The 16499-nt window shown below is 38.8% G+C and overlaps 1 protein-coding gene across 3 annotated transcripts in view; it reads right to left on the bottom strand.

Moving 5' to 3' along the window:
- unc13c (unc-13 homolog C (C. elegans)) overlaps positions 1-15805 on the bottom strand; it is a 168036-nt gene extending 152231 nt beyond the window's left edge. For all 3 annotated transcript variants that reach the window (XM_028475051.1, XM_028475060.1, XM_028475041.1), the window contains exons 1-2: positions 15417-15805; positions 2705-6960 (exon numbers count right to left, since the gene is read on the bottom strand). In XM_028475051.1, coding sequence (XP_028330852.1) covers positions 2705-6779 — 4075 coding nt within the window. In that variant the 5' untranslated portion in view covers positions 6780-6960; positions 15417-15805. The remainder of the gene's footprint in view (positions 1-2704; positions 6961-15416) is intronic.
- Positions 15806-16499: the final 694 nt, after the last annotated feature.

Genomic DNA, 16499 nt, shown 5'->3' on the forward strand with positions numbered 1-16499 from the left:
TAATATTCATATTCAATTAGGTGAAAAAAATGTGCTTAACCCCCACACTGGAAAATGTTTCTAAGGATAATTCTATACCTTTTGATAATTTGCAAGAGAATCTAAACTGTCATGGATAGCATTGTTATTTACACTGTCCTTTAACAATATGGATTCAGAAGGGATCTGATAGCATCACTAAAGACAAAATGCATTATTCTAAGCCATACTTTGAAAAATTGTGCGCTAAGCGTAAAGAGGGTCTATCTACGTTGCTTTCCCGGGAGCAAACAGCAAATTTCACGAGCAGCAGACCTCTATAAATATTCTAAGCAAGGCTGCCCTGGTTAGAGAATGCCTTTGGGATTGTGAATTAGCATCTGAATACAGACGCTGCTGTAGCTATAGCTGAAGTTAGGCCTGGCAGGAGAAACAGCTCTGCTGAGACTCCCTACACAGTTCCCACATAGACCAGCCCACATGCTTCAGAGCACATGCAGGATGAACACAGAGAGGCGACAGGAGAAATGAACCCATCAAGATAATTAAGTGGGTTACAGAGTGGGCTTGCATTTGCGGCCATTTTACACAGTTTTATAATAAAATTATGAAATACACATAATATGTATTGATTGTAACTGATGATGTTTGTGTTTCCATTAACTGTCTATTGTGATTAAAGCAACACTAAAAAGACGCTAAATAACCAGGAAGAAAACCCCCAGCAATCTGTACACAGCAAGACTGGGGAACAGCAGGACATCAGCCTTGATCAATGCGCTGTGAAGCAGTGATCACGCTCACGTGGCCGCTCTCAGGTGGCGTTCCTAATAGTTTTCTTGAGTAAGTTTCACCTCTAACCCAAGAGGCTTCTTTAGTAAATTAGCACTAAGCAGGTCCAGTCACTCTAAATAATAAGACCAGGAAATAGGCCTTACATTTGGTTGCTCATGTGAAATCGCATACATAAGAAAAACTTAAACAGAATATCGGATGGGAAAACCAGACAAATCAGCCCATCCACATTTAAAAAGTGAAGCGTATTTTAAATAAACTCTGCAGAATAGCTAAAAAAAAATACTGGCACACTGCTTAGTACAAATGGTTAGCTCTTTTTCCAATGAAATGTCCTGTAACTTTTAGTTTATAGCAGTTATCTACACAAAACACTGTTATTTATTTATTTTCTCTCTTGAGATCTGTGTTTAATCCCATTTTGAATACTTGCTATAATGCTACTATGTGTATGTGACCCATATCAATCAGAAACAGAATTATGCTGCCTGTTACCCTTCACAGCTCAGCAGTTAGCTTTAAAAAAGGTGGAGACTGGACTCTTCATTCAATGAGACATCAGCTCTTTAAACCCTCAAATAGGGACGATACTCAGCCAAAAGTGACAGATAAATCTACACAGGATGAAATTCATACCCTCGGTTCGAGCAGTCATAACAGATAGTTCCAGGTAATAGAGTCAATAGTCTGTCTGAATCAAACCTAGCACATAATATTAAAACATTGTATATTTAGAGCCTGGTTTAAAATCCATTAAGAAAATATCTGTTGAATATTTTTCTTTTTTTTTTTTTTACATTAGAAATACACATTTCAATCAATCAAATATTATCTTTAAATGTCAAATAACACTGTGACAGATGGCAATTTCTGTCCCAAAATACACAAGTTCATTATCGAACAAGAGTGAAATAAATAATGTATTCTGCTGGAAATTGACATTTCTTTTATCTTAGCCGTTTGTGAGTGTGTAATACTGATCACAATGATGTAGAATATTTCTCTCCTAAACCATAACAGTCCCAGCTTCATTAAGTAGGTCAAAAGCTTTAGGATTTTAAGTAACAGAGGATATTCCCATTGTTTCTTATTTGATTGCAGTCATGAAACTGCTTCTTTTGATCCATGACCTATAAAAACAATAACAATTGTATTTGGTAAATAAATTACACTGAGAACCATACAAGACAATGGCAACATTATTCTGCCACAATGTTGTAGAATAACAAATGAAAAACAAAAAACGTTTTGTTGGTAATGGCTCAAAATGGACAGTCTAATGTTTCTATCTGCTTTAACTCTCTTCCTGCACAATGACTCTTTAAAGAGTCCAACTTTATTTCCTTTGGAACAGAAAATGAGTTTTGAAAGTCAACTATTTTAAAGATTTTCTTCAATTTTTATCCTAAATGACAAACCTTCAGAGAAAGTAAGTCTAATGCATAAAAATTCAGTATGCGCCACAAGAGTTAGAATACAAGGTCAGTGGAACAAGTTATTTCCACTATCAAAGAGACACCCATCTCTGCAAATGTTAGCTTTAAGTCAATAGCTATATCAAAGATACCCTTCAAGAAGGTCAAAGACTTGTGCCTTCATCAATCAATAAATCAACTATTTAAAATTACCCAGTTTCCTGTCCTGATCTTTTCTTCAAATGCATTAATATGAAAATACTCCCACTGTGTTTAAAGAAACAAAGATACTTTTGTTTGATGTGGAAAAATCAGCTAATCAGTGCAATTTTTACCTTTTGACATGAGAGGCCAACTACCTGTTACACTCGGTTTTACAATTCAGTATCAAGAAAGTTATTGAATAATTAACAATAATTTTAGTTTTCACAACAAAAAGTCAGAAAAAGTGTATAAATGAATAAAAATTGTATAAAAAGTGACATTGATGAACACTGATTAAAGAAGAGTCATACCTCCTGCCAGGATCTGCTGCTCCAGTTCAGCCATCTGTTTCCGGTAGGCCCTCAAAGCTGCTTCCTTAAATGTGGGTCTTACACGCTTCTTAGGTGGGGTTTCCTCAGGCTTCTCTTCCTCTGGAGCAATTTTGTTTTCACCTTTCTGCTGCTCTTCCACTTTTTCAGACACCTCTATAGGTTCCTCTGTTATCTCCTCAACCTCCTCTAACTCTTCATCACCCACGTCCATCTCCTCTGTCAAGTCGTTGTCTTCCATCTCATCTGGTTCTTCTATATCAACATATTCCACCATTGCATCATATTCAGCAGTGTCCTCAGTGAGCTGAGTTTCATCGTCCTCACCTAATTCTTTATCATAGTACTCCTCCAAACTGCAATCATATTCCAAAACTTGTGTCTCTTTAACTGTCTCATTGTCACCTGGGGCTTCAAAATCTTGAGATGCCTCAATATCTTGAGAAGCCTGCATATTTTCAGAGGTTTCGATATCTTCAGATTCATCATAGTCCTGGGAAGTCTGACACTCCAAAGGTTCTTCTGTAACATCTGTGTCATTAGTATTAGTTCTATTTTCTAAGTTGGCAAGTACTTGCTCCATTACTTCCACATAGTCACTCTCACTATCCACTGGTTGTTTCACAACCTCTGGACTTTTTCTCTCTTTTTGAGCCTTGTTGATGACAGGCTCTTTGCTCACTTCTGATTCCACTGTAGTATATGAAGTCTTTGAACTGGGAGTTGGCAAGGTGCGGAAACGCCCCATAAATGAAGAGGAGTTTGTTTGCTCTTCAGGAGGAGCAGGGGTCGGAGAACCAGTTTTCAATACAACTTCTAGAGCAGACTTTGCTCGCTGCAGGGTGGATCCAAACCCAAAACCAAAAGATTTTTCACTAAGATCTATACTAAGTCTACTGCTCCACGACTTGGGAACCTCCTCAACCTTTTCTGTTCGAATCTCACTCTGACTACGATACATTGATGAAGATTTGCTCGGAGCTTGGTGAAAGCTATGATTTACATCAAGCTCTGGGAATTTTTCTTTAGGAACTTTTTTAGAAGTATCTTTTTGAGCATCCACTGGAGCTTTTGATAGTATTTTAGGGGTTTCTGATGGGGCAGTTGTTTTCGCGGGTTCTTTTAAGATCACCTTGTGATTCTCCTTTGAAACAACATTAAGGCTTTCTTTAGGTGGATCCTTGGCTACTTCTTTAACAGGTATTGTAGCAGTGTCATTGGATGGTACTTTAGGAATCTCTTTTGGTGTTTCTTGTGGTACTTTTGGAGATTCCTTGGTTACCTCTTTAGCAAGAACCTTTGGACCTTCTTTGGGTGTAAGTGGTGGTGGCTCTTTGACTAATACTTTAGGAGACTCTTTAGGGGATTGTTTAGGAGACTCTTTAGGTGTTGAGACAGGAGTTGAGACTGGAGTGTCCAGTGGGGTTAGTCTAGGACTGTCTCTAGGTGACTCTTTAGGGCTTACTTTTGGAGTAACTATTGGTACTTCTTTTGGAGCTGATTTGGAGGTGACTTTGGTTGGCTCATTGGAACACAATTTAGATGTCACTTTCGGTGCTTCTTTAACTTTTACCTTTGTAGTGTCTTTTGCTGTGACTTTAACACTGTCTTTAAGAAGGGCTTGAGACTGTTCTTTAGTTGCATGTTTTGACAACTCTTTAGCTGGCTCTCTAGAAACTGCTTTGGGGGTCTGCACTTTAGGTGTAACTTTAGCAGACACCTTTGGAGCTTCTTTTGGCAGTATTTTATTAGCTTCTTCTTTCGCAACGGGTTTGTTTTGTTTGTGTGTTGTTTTAGGAGCCGTTTTAGAAATTTCTTGAGAAGATACTTTGGTGCTTTCCTTTGGAATTACCTTACATCCCTCTTTAGAATGTCGGGACGATGTTTTAATTACAGTCTCCCGTTCGGTGACGGGAGCAATAATGTGAGTTGTTATGGGTGGTAATACTTCTCTATCAAGCATCATAAATTCTTCATCTCCTTCAAATTGTAAATCAACTTCCTGGCATTTTGTGATGTTCTCTGGAAAACCAGGAATAGTTGATGGGTCAAAGGGACTTGTAATTTCAATAGAAGCTTCCAAGCCAGAGTCAGTGCCCTGCTCCAAATGATGCCAATCTTTCCATGGTGACAGGTCACCTTGCAAAGAAGGCTGGGAGCCACTGTAGTGGCTTCTATCTCTAGACATGCAAACAAGTCCATTGCTGACCCCACTGTCAATTGTTTCTGTAGTCTCGCCTTCATTGTGTTCATATGTTTGATTATCGTGACCGAGATTATCACTAGGACTAGCATACCAAGAGGAGGCCATGTCTTCTTGCTTTCTTTGCCACAATTCTTGATCTGAGGAGGACAACAACGTATAGCCATTTGCCCGTGTAAAGTATTGGCTTTCTGAAAAGTCCTCTGAATATGATTGGCAAAGTTTTGAGCAGTCAGACTCAGAGCGACTTAGCTTTGGGGTTGAATAGTCACTTTGGGACAGCCAGCCAGGTGTCAAATCAGAGTAGTAAGCCTTTCCGTGCTTCTCTGTGTCATAGTAAGAGTCATCAGCATAGTGAACTGTGCCTGCGTAGCCTGTATCATCTCCAGATCTGCTATGATCATGGGACCTCCTCTTCTCTGATTTGCTTTTGTGAACGGGCTTGGAAATTACCATTGCATATTTATTTTTGCTTAACTCATCTAACTCTTTATCACTGTCCATTGAGTCCCAGTCATCACTTTCTACTATTTTGTCTTTTCCAGAGACTTTTATATCCATGCTTTCATAAGTCTGTGATAATGAAATCATTTTATCTTTTTTCTCTTTTCCATCATGAGTTAAACTATCAGTAGTGACTATAATTCCAGTTCCTTTCAGTTTATAACATTTCTTTAAGACAACATCCCTGTCCTGAGGGGTTGCAAAAATGACTATAATAGGGCGAGGTTTTGCATTGGAACATTCTCTTTGCTGCCCTAGCCGATGAGCAAGCTCAATTTTAATTGTTTTAAGGGCTTCAGTGAGACCCATTTTATCTTTTAATATTTTATATATGACAGTCTCTGTTTTCTCTGACCTTTCTTCTGGAACATTGAGGAACCGCAAAGTTGAATTATTGGCCTGGTGGCTAATTTGTTTAATGTAGTCATGGATATCACGTGTTTCCCTTCTTGACTGAACAAATCCTGACCGTAGCTGTTCAATTTCACTCTGAACTACTTCAACACTGCTGGAGATCTCATCAATTGAGCTTTTTAGGGCATTTACATGGCCACGAAGCTCTGACAGCTCTGTCTCTATCTGACTTATTCCCTGAAGCTCCTTAAAGATCATTTCCATCACATCCTGGGTTTGATTGATGCAACCTGTTGAGGAAGAGCCAGGTTCCAAGGTAGAGCTTTTTTGTTGCCGTCCAGCACGATCCAGGGATTTGCTCCGGATGCCAAAGGTTTTTCTCCAGTTGCTCACCTCAGAGTCTGAAGAGACACATTCTTGGCTCTTTTTCCATTTTCTTAACTTGCGCAGGGCACCAAGCCGAAGTGTTTGTAGACTAGACCGCTCCACTCGCTCCCCTTCTGAACTGCCGTCAGAAGGAGCCAAACTGATGAGGCTCTTTCTGTTTCGTCTTACTGGCATTGTGTGTGATTTGTGTTCATCCAGTCTTCGAATAGGTTTCGTCTCACTCAAAGAGTCAGAAACACTACTATCATTTGAAAGAACTTCAGGAAAAATATTTTCATTATTGTTCAAAAGAAGAGAATTCTTCGGGAGTCCATTTGCTATAGCTACACGATAACTGAAAGTGGGGGACAAAGAAGAGCAATCGTTCTTTCCATCCTCATCTTCTAGAGATATGTTACGTGCCGAAGAGCATTTGGAAATCTTTTTGACCGTAGTCTTTAGTGTGGTGGAGATATTTGGATTGTGTGCTTGTAAATCAGTGGCCAATCTCGACTCTTTATTCTCAATTCTCTCTTTCTTCTTTATTGTGTTTGCCAATTTCTTTGTAAACATTCCTTTGCAAATCTTTTCAATGTAGGATGATATAGTCTTGATTAGGGCAGAAACCATGGATGGCAATCTTGTCGACTGTTTTTGTCATGTAGTGAAAGGAGTAGTTGGCTGGAGAGACAGCGTAGGTGAGCCAAGCACAAATCAACTTATGTCTGACTCTTGGAAAACAGCCCACAATTTTTTGCAAGCAGTATCACTTCAGAATCCTGTGGCCTTACTCCAGAAAAGGAACATCCCCCTGCAAGCAGAAAAGAATAAAATCATGAATGGAAGATACTTAAATATGACGTTGATTTGCATATAGTTTAAAGATCACTAATTAAAAAAAGATTTTTTTTTTTTTTTTTTTAAATCTTGATGATTTTGGTTTGGTATATAGAATAGAACAATAGAAGCCTTTATTGTCATTTGCATAAGAACAATTAAATTACATAAACCCCTCCTAACAACATTCAACTACACTCAAAAATTCAAACCAAACAGACACAATATGCAGTTTTTGCAATCCAATCACATTTTGTATAATTGCAAAGAGCAAGTTGCATGACATGCATTACTAGGAGAAAAATACAATGTTGGTGTGTGAACAATAAAACCTCAGCTAAATCAATTCAATATACCTACAAGCTGCAGTGAAATATCCAACTTTGACAAGAAGCCAATTATTGTAACTGCTTTAATGCAACGGTACACTTAGTGAGGTAGGTACGTAAGAGCCCTTCAAACACGTGAATGACCTACTTCAACCAATAGCATGCTTCAATTGTTAAATTTTAAAACTAATTAGAATGTGTAATGTTGAGTATTTGTTTTTGTCATTATGTAGACATGAATGTTTTCATTACCTTAATGGTTTACTTAATTACTAATGCTGTCAAATATATTTGAAATTAATTAGTTTAAATGAAGTACTTAAGCGCCTTTGCAAAGCAATGACCAGACATCTTTTGGTCAACACTGTTCTGAACTCATGATAATTCACTTTGACGTTCTCAAAAGGTGTGTTTTTGATTTAGTGGTCAACTGAATCATAAGAGGAATGTTTGTTGTGCAGAGGATCTGACAGCTGCTGCACATTAGTTCAGGGTTGTTGAGCTTTACACGTCGACAGACTCATGACCATAAAGTCATACATGCTCACTGTAAATGAGTGGTGAAAGACAGCATCACAGTGATCTGTCACTGCTGGCCTCTGAAGTAGAACAAATAAAGCTTGTACAGGAGAAATCGACCATTTGATTCACAGCTTAAGCTATACTTTTTTTTTTTTCAACAAAACTGCAGAACCAAATTATCTCAGCAAGTGATCACATTTGGATGGGTACATTTTAAAGAAATAAACACTTTGTAACAAGAGTACATTCTGCCTATGTAACATACACAGCATACTGCTTTTTGACTATAATCCAATTATGAAGTTATTCTAAGATTCTGATAAAAAAAAATAAAAATTAAATATGCCTTTGCAAATATGAGGAGGGAAGAAGGAGCACAGCATCTTTCCGAGCATCAGCAGGTTCATGACTCAGCGCTCTCACAGACTGGCATGAAGCCAAGAACAGCCTTTGGTAACAGATGGGTCATGACCCAAACCTGTGCCTCACATAAACAAATACAGTGTAAAGGTGTATACACTAGGACTCAGAATCATATTTTCATTCTTAACTAATAATTATACACTTAACAAAAACACTGTCTACTTGTGACAAGATAGACATACATTTGTAAATCCAAATTTAACAGAATAATAAGAATTAAAAACATGTTGGAACTAAATGCATAATAATAATTATCTGTATAGATGACAATGGATAGCTGGATGGCCTTCTACAGAATACTGCATACTAGGGATGTAACGATTCACTCAACTCCCGATACGATTCGATTCACGATACGATTCTCTCACGATTTATTTTACAAAATGGGACTGTAGACAAATACTGTACTATTTTCCTTTTATTTTTCATTGTCAAAAGAATTCCTTGATAAACTATTCAAAACAATGCAATTTAACTAAAAATAAATCTTGAATGAAATAAATAAAGGAATGATACAAATGAAAATGAAGCCTATTAATTTCAATTCTGGTTCTATAATAAACAATGCAAAACTGCATAAATAGTTCTTTTTCTTTTAAAAGTGCAACTGAAAACGTATTTTGTCCCTTAACAATTGGACTTTAAAAAAAAAACCGTGATTGCACTGATTTACGTCATATTTGTTTGGACCAGCAGAGAGCGCTGGTAACACAGTGGTCAGTTGGCATGCAGATATCTTGCAGTGAAGAAGAGAAGCTTTGCTAGCAGACAGAGCTAATAGAAAAACGTGACTTTCACAGATATTCAAGTAATATTACAGATATTCTTTCAGTGCTTAAGGGGTAATTAATCATTTATTAACATATTTAAGAGTAAAGGCGGCCAGAAAGAAAGTATTAGCAGACTCCGCCCGCCGCCTACACTTGTGGATAGCGCCCTCTGCTGGTTAAAAAAGTACTGCGATTCAATTTTCAGAAAAGTGATATCAACCGTGATACCTATGAATCGATTTTTAACTGCCTTACGATTAATCGTTACATCCCTACTGCATACTAAAAGAAAAATGGTTGTAAATGATTCCGTGCCATTCCTAAAACCCTTGCTAACATGTGTGATATCTGTGAAATAAAATTTCATAAAGTTCAATCAAGTACGAATCAAGCAATTTTTTTCAATTTTTTATTTTTTTAATTTCGACAATGATAAGCGATAGATATTTTTCCATCTTTAAAGCTGATTCAGAATGTGGATCCACTTCTCAAACTTAACAGAATCTTCCATGGCGTAAGGTCTATCTTTGGGCAACACTTTGTCAAAATGTGCTAAGTACTTTTGAATCCTGCTAACAAACAATTAATACAAATAAATAAATGAACACCTGTGAAAATATTACCTGCTTAGTGGAGGTAATCAAGGTACCAAGTTTTTGTTATTTGAAACAAATTTGTTCTTATAATAAACAATTAAACACGTAACCTCCTTAAAGGCAAACGTGTTCCTTAATTCATTTATTATTTCTTATATTCCAGTGACAACAATATCAACACTGTGTTTGAAGTAATAGATACATCTGAAATCATCCTAAAATAACGAAGTAAATACATTGTTATTATTATGTTACGTGGTAAAAAAAAATAATAAGTATTAGTCTGTCCCGCATATAACAGCTCTTGTTGTGGTCTGATCAAACCAATTTCAGACCACAACAACAATTCTAGGTACAATGCAGGTTATACATGCTGAGAAGGAGTCACTAAAATATGCTACTATTGTAGAGCTGGGGATGACCCACTTTGGGACTGGGAAGGATTTTATCTTCAAGGAGTTTACCAATGAGTAAAAGTTGAGACCTCAAATTAAAAACAAATAAACATATTACATCATTTATTTATTTAAATCTGCACTCAATTTCGAAACACCAACAAACCTATGACACATTTTAAAGTGTTAACCGAGTGTAACAGGGATCAAATCCACCAAAAGTCAATGCATTAACCTTTCAACTGTGAGGCAGCAAATACCCATTCTGATAATGCTTGTAAACTCATTTAAATACCAAGAAAATAAAAATCATGTTGGATCAGAAACTTCTATTACCATATATGCTGTTCCAATATGTGGAAACTCTATTCTTATATTAATAATAATACTTTATCTTTTGAGAGAATACAAAAAAATATAATAACTTTATATAACCATCTTGTCTTTGCTGATTCTCTCAAGAAGAATCGGTGTGTATTTTGCAGCTGACACTGGAGCACTATTACATCATTGTAGCTGCACAATGTCTGGACAGATCACACTGTAAGTGTACTAGAGTTTTAATGAGTGTTGATCACCAATTAGGGAACTGCTTCTGTTCAACAGAGTCAACATCCTGACATCTCCATGTTACGTTTTGACAAATGAAGCCGTCATTCTTTTCCAAAGCTGGGGTTTATGGGCAAATGTCTTGGTAATGCCCAGGAGGTCCCGCCTGTAACGTCCCATTAGGGTGTAATGATGCAAGGATTAGGAGAAAAGAATGATAGATAACTAGATTATATTGTTCCCTATTGTGTGTGTTACAGCAATGTGATCTGAGAATCAGATAAAAAAAAAATGTCTGAGTGAGAAAACTGGAGTAGATAGATAGATATAGAAATAGTCATTCCGAAATGAGGTTTACATGGAAAACTGCTTTATTCGGCTGTATTCCATTTCGCTTTAGGTCTGGGGGTTGGGAAGGGCTCTAATTAGACGGGGTGAAAGTGACGTATTCACGTCTATCGGAAAAAACACACATAAAAACCTTTTCTTTTTGGCTACAACATAGAAGACCACATAATAAGAACTGTTGTCACTTCTATTTTTAGTGTAGTTTTGAAGCAGCAGCTCAACACTAACACACTGTTTCACTTTGCTCCGCGGAGAGCAGCGGAGAAAGAAAATAGAACACCGTACTTTGGTCACACAAAGCCAGCTGTTAATGCTACAGCTGCTTTACTTCCATTATACAGGACATCGAGTGAAAAATGTACTTATAACAATTAGCGCGTCATTAGTGAAGCTCATGAATCCGTATCATTCGTTTTTCATTATGTAACAAACCCATGAAAATTTTTTAAAAAAAACGCTCATTTGACATTTGTTTCCAAAACCAAAATGAAAAAACGGAAAACGCCTTGTTTTTCAAATTCAAGCTCTTGCTTCCATACAGAAAACGAAAAACGAACACCTTTATCTATTTTCTCCATTATTGATTGGTCAAAGTACGTGACCCAGAAGTGTACTCTCATCCAACATTAACGGCTATGCTAACGGCAGTTCGGCATGACAAGATCACTGCTTCCAGCTGTGCATCAGAAACGTGTCCTTTTTGCTTTAGCTGGTGTTGGGCACAGAACCTCCTCACGGACATTTCGGAAGATTTAGACTCCTAAGTGTTGCAAAGCTAAAGATATCGCGGAATGTGTAACGCTTCACTTCCGGGGTCACGTACTTTGGCCAATTGGTAATGGAGAAAATGGATGAAGGTGTTCGTTTTTTGTTTTCTGTACATTTTTCATGTTTTTGTTACATAATGAAAAACGACTGAATGAGTGATAAACGGATTCTCATGCCCTGATGAAGCCTGTTCCGTTTGCCGATGTCCATGTGTGTTTTTAATCAGTTGGTGTGTCCGTGTGAATGTCCTCATGTTTATGCTTCCGTCCATACACTCTTTTCATTTTATCCATGTTTATTTAAGGCTTTTATCAAATAAATAGTCTTGGCTCCAGTCCGGGTGGCCATCCTGGATTATGTCGTCACCAGCGTGTCATCGCGGCAAGTCGCGCATGCGCAGATCGACAAGAGTTAACTTAAAGTGGAGTTTTTACAACAAAAAGGAATTGTTTAATTCTGAATTTAAAAATTTAAATAAACTAGCCACCTAATTTGGATTTAAGTTTAATTCTGAATTAAATTTGCATGAGGAATTAAGTGTTTACAAGGTCAGTTTAAAGAAGATTTAACTTTAATTCTGAATTGAAGAGGAATTAAAGCTCCCATGTAAAATTGGCCAATGTGACAAAGTCCTGAATCAGTTCCCTGTACTCTTCTGGCCGTTGTCGTCCAGTAGCTTCTGAATGAGGTATAGCTCTGAGTTGTACTAAAAGATGGACATGTACAGAGTGAACAGGTCTAGAGGGAGTGCAGTTCCCTGCAGTGCTCCAGTGCTTTAGTCAGTGTTGGACCTGAAGTGCCTCAGTCACACATACTGTATAAGGTCTGTCAGTCCGGTAGTCTGTTATCCATTCCACAAGGTCTGATCCTACTGACATCCCTGTCAGTTTGTTTCCGAGGAGCAGAGGCTGGATGGCAGTAAAGGCGCTGCAGAAGTCCAAAAATATAATCCTCACAGCACCATTGCCTCTGTCCAGGTGAGAGAGAAATCAGCTTGGTGGAGCAAAAAAGATGATGGCATCCTCCACTACCAACTTCACCCCTTAAGCAAACCACATAGAGTCAAGAGGGTGGTGGGTCTGTGGCATCAGGTGATAAAACAGCAGTCGTTCCATGGTCTTCATCACGTGTTATGTCAAGGCAGAGGGCCTGAAGTTGTCCAGCTCACCAAGATGTGGTTTCTTAGGGACTGGGATGATGCAGGGTGTATTCCACAGCTAGGGAACCCTTCCCAGTCCCAACCTCCGGTTGAAGATGCACTGTAGGGGGTGTCCAAGCTCATGTTGTCATTGTGCAACCCATGCAATGTGTACTAGTCTGTGGTCTTGAAGCGGTCTCTCAGACTGCTCAGCTTCAGAAGACAACTTCCTGAATGGGTATGTGGTCATTGGTAGTCCACTAACTCTGTGTGTAGTGACGTATGAGCAGGATTAGATTGTAGTCCGTTTTATCCAGTGCTGTCCCCAGTGCGGGTGTCAGGATCCTGTGTAGATCTCGATTGACACTGTATATTATACCGTACTCAGAGTTGGTGTTCGGGAAAAAAAACTGTATTTTCTTAATTCAGTGTGGAATAAATATGTTGCATAAAGATATCTTAAAAACCTCTTTAAACTGGGAAGTCAGTTAAAGCATTTAAATATTTTGCTCCAATCTAAGCCTCATTTTACCCACTGGAGGAACGAGCTTGAACATTTTGCCAGTACTTGACTTGTTTCATTTATGAAAAAAAATAAATACATTTTCAATGATCTATTGTTTGATTGTAAGCACATTGTTTAGCCCCTTGGTTCTTTTTCGTTTTGTCTTTTAACTTTGTCTATAATCTGTATCAATGTGAAAAGGGGCCTTTTTGTTTGTATCTTTTGTTCAATAAAAATCATATGGAAAAAAAAAAGGAAAATGCATTTTAGGCATGGTGAGGAAAACCATGACCAGACCTAAAATGCACATTTCCATAAATGCCTGATTTTCTCAAATAGTTACTAATTTTATTAGACAATAAAGCTATGTTGCATGGCAAACTTAATTAAATACATGTTTTAAAATTAATCAAACCAAAAATAAAAAAAAAATAATAAACAAGAACTACTCCTAGTTTTGGTGTAAAGATGCGAGAAACATTGAAACATGCTGTTTTAATCGAGAAGTGGAAGACATGCATTACTGTTTTTCTCCACTGGGGATGGTAACGTAATGGGAGCTAACTGGGTGTGTTCTACTGGGTGATAGGATTTGTGGTTGCTGGTTGCAGGACACCTGCTATTCATTCATAATAACTCACAATGGATGTACAGCTATTGATCCAACACACACAACTATACAGTATTCTACCTTCACAATACATTCTGTGTGATACATGTGTTCCTTTAACAATTAAAGCTTACAGTGCACTTTAAGCAAGGCACCAAACCTTGAGTTTCTTCGGTGGGAATCATACCATCCCCAACATGTTTTAAGCTACCCCACTCTTTATTTAACATAGCGTTCCCTGCTGCAAGAAAAGAAGTGTGGGAATCCCTTTAGTCCTAGTGTGCAGCTCCTCCTATCCTAGAATAAGGCTGACAAAATCTCCAGAGTGGGGAGTACCTCAGCCACACCCACCCTCAATGTTCTCATCCTCAAATACTGCTACTACTCTAAATCCCCCTGCACTGCTTTCCAGGCAGACACCCATCCCAGTGGTTTTCCTAAGGCATCTGATTACCAAAGCTTTCTAAACCACTACTCCTCCACTCCCTGTACCATTTCTACCACTCTCCTCTGATGAGATTTACTGTCAAATTTGAGACATACTAACCTATTTCTTCTATAACTACATAGTTCTCCAAATAAAATTCTAAGTTTAATAAATTGAAGAATGCACATCCTGACATGGGTTATGATGATGTGATGCCATATCGTTCGATGCCATATCATTTTTTTTTTTTTAGAAAGGAAGGCATTGACATGAGAGATGCTCATGTGTTACGTCATGTCTCCAGAACACATGATAATGGGTTATGAGCGCGGATTAGTGCACACTAGGGTGTGTGCAGCCGTGCATGCACATACACACATGTGCACTAAGCACATGCCTCCGTGCATGATTGCTTTCAAGCGTGCAATTGGTGCTATGGGAGAAAGCGGGAAGAGAAGCAGTGTGTGTGTGTGCGTGTGTGTGTGTGTGTGTGTGTGTGTGTATCCTCAGATCATGTTGCCCTCACACACCCATCCTCGGCTACAGTCTTCCTTCCTCCCTATTCTTAACCAATAAAGCAGTCTCCACTTCCCAGCAGATATATCTGCCAGGGAAACCAGCCAACATCACAACAGATTGTCGTCCGTTGTAGATCAAAAATATTTCCGTATCAGTGCCAAGAGGCTGTTCTCAGTTTGAAAACACAGAATGGCATGCGTTCATGTCGCGCGTGATGCGTAACCGCACAGAGGAAGGTGAGATTTTGGATAAACAGTGTTAATATCAGATTTATAAATCACCAAATGATTGATTACTATCAACACTTGGTCGTGTTTGCGTTGCACTGAACAGCTACATCGACAGACGATGCCATATTTCAACACCATTCAAAAAAAAAAAAAAAAAAAACGCGTCTCATTGATCCACTGACAGGGCCACGGAGGGATGGAGGGAAGCAACAAGAAAGCCACGGGATGAAGTCACAGCCAAGATGCGCTCACGCCATTACAAACCGAAAGGGTGAAATAAGGGCCGTGGCTGCACACATACCTGGACCGAGCACGATCCCCTCTGTGCGGGACGCCAGCGGTGATGGTGAGCCGAGCAAGATCCGTGTGGAGCTGCTGGAGCACGGGGAGGGGAGGGGAGGGCTGGTGCCTGAGCTCACAGCATCATCTCCCCGTCAGACACCACATCCCTGCCTCTGCGCGCACACGCATCCTCCATCCACGCCAGTGTCGGTATGGTATCCCCTTCTGCCTCACTGTGCTCCCCCAGTTTCTAATGCTGTAAGTCTATTATTTATCCAGACGTAGACAGTGGAACAGCTCGGGGTGTGTGTGTGGTCCTTAGATCTAAATGGGTACGGTGTGGTGATGGAGCCATGCAGCGGTGCTGCTGCTGTTGGTGCCCAGACTGAGGCTCTGTGTAGTGGCTGATATGTCCGTCCCTCTCATGTAAAATACAACCAACTCTCTCTCTCTCTCTCTCTCTCTCACTCACTCACTCACTCGCGCGCGCGCACACACACATAGGATCCAATTAGACGAATTGTAATGGAGAGACGAGAACATAAATTCAAAATACATTTGTGCGCAATCCCGTGCGTGTGCATGACCATAACATACTAACACAAGAGAGTATGGATCATACAATTAGATGGTTATGTATTTTTATTGCAACAACAAAAAAAAGTTCGTCTCTGGCGTTAAAGCGCTGCACATTCCCGCAGAAACCTTTGAGTGATGATGTCATACGCGCGCACAGCAGGGGCGGGTTCAGGAAATCTTGGTTAGGGGACACTGCGGGGGCACAGACTCGGATTATGGTGGCACACTAAATAAAATAAAAAATCCCAGTGAATAATACCGTTTACCCTAAATTATATCATTATTTGCAACATGGGCATTTCATGCTGTAGATCAAATGCCAGCTCTGAAAGTTCCTACCCAGGACAAAAGTTTGAACATTTCTAAGATTAGAGTGATGAATGCATGACTATTTACTTATTTCTGCAGGATTGCAGAAGAAAATCACTCAGTGCAAAATTAAATTAGATAAAAATGTAAAAATAAATATGCATTAGAAAATATTTGAAAAAGAGCTGGTAACTTCAAGATGTATAGGAAGTCT

This window comes from Gouania willdenowi, chromosome 3 (assembly GCF_900634775.1).
Source record: "Gouania willdenowi chromosome 3, fGouWil2.1, whole genome shotgun sequence".
NCBI classification, from domain to species: Eukaryota; Metazoa; Chordata; class Actinopteri; order Blenniiformes; family Gobiesocidae; genus Gouania; species Gouania willdenowi.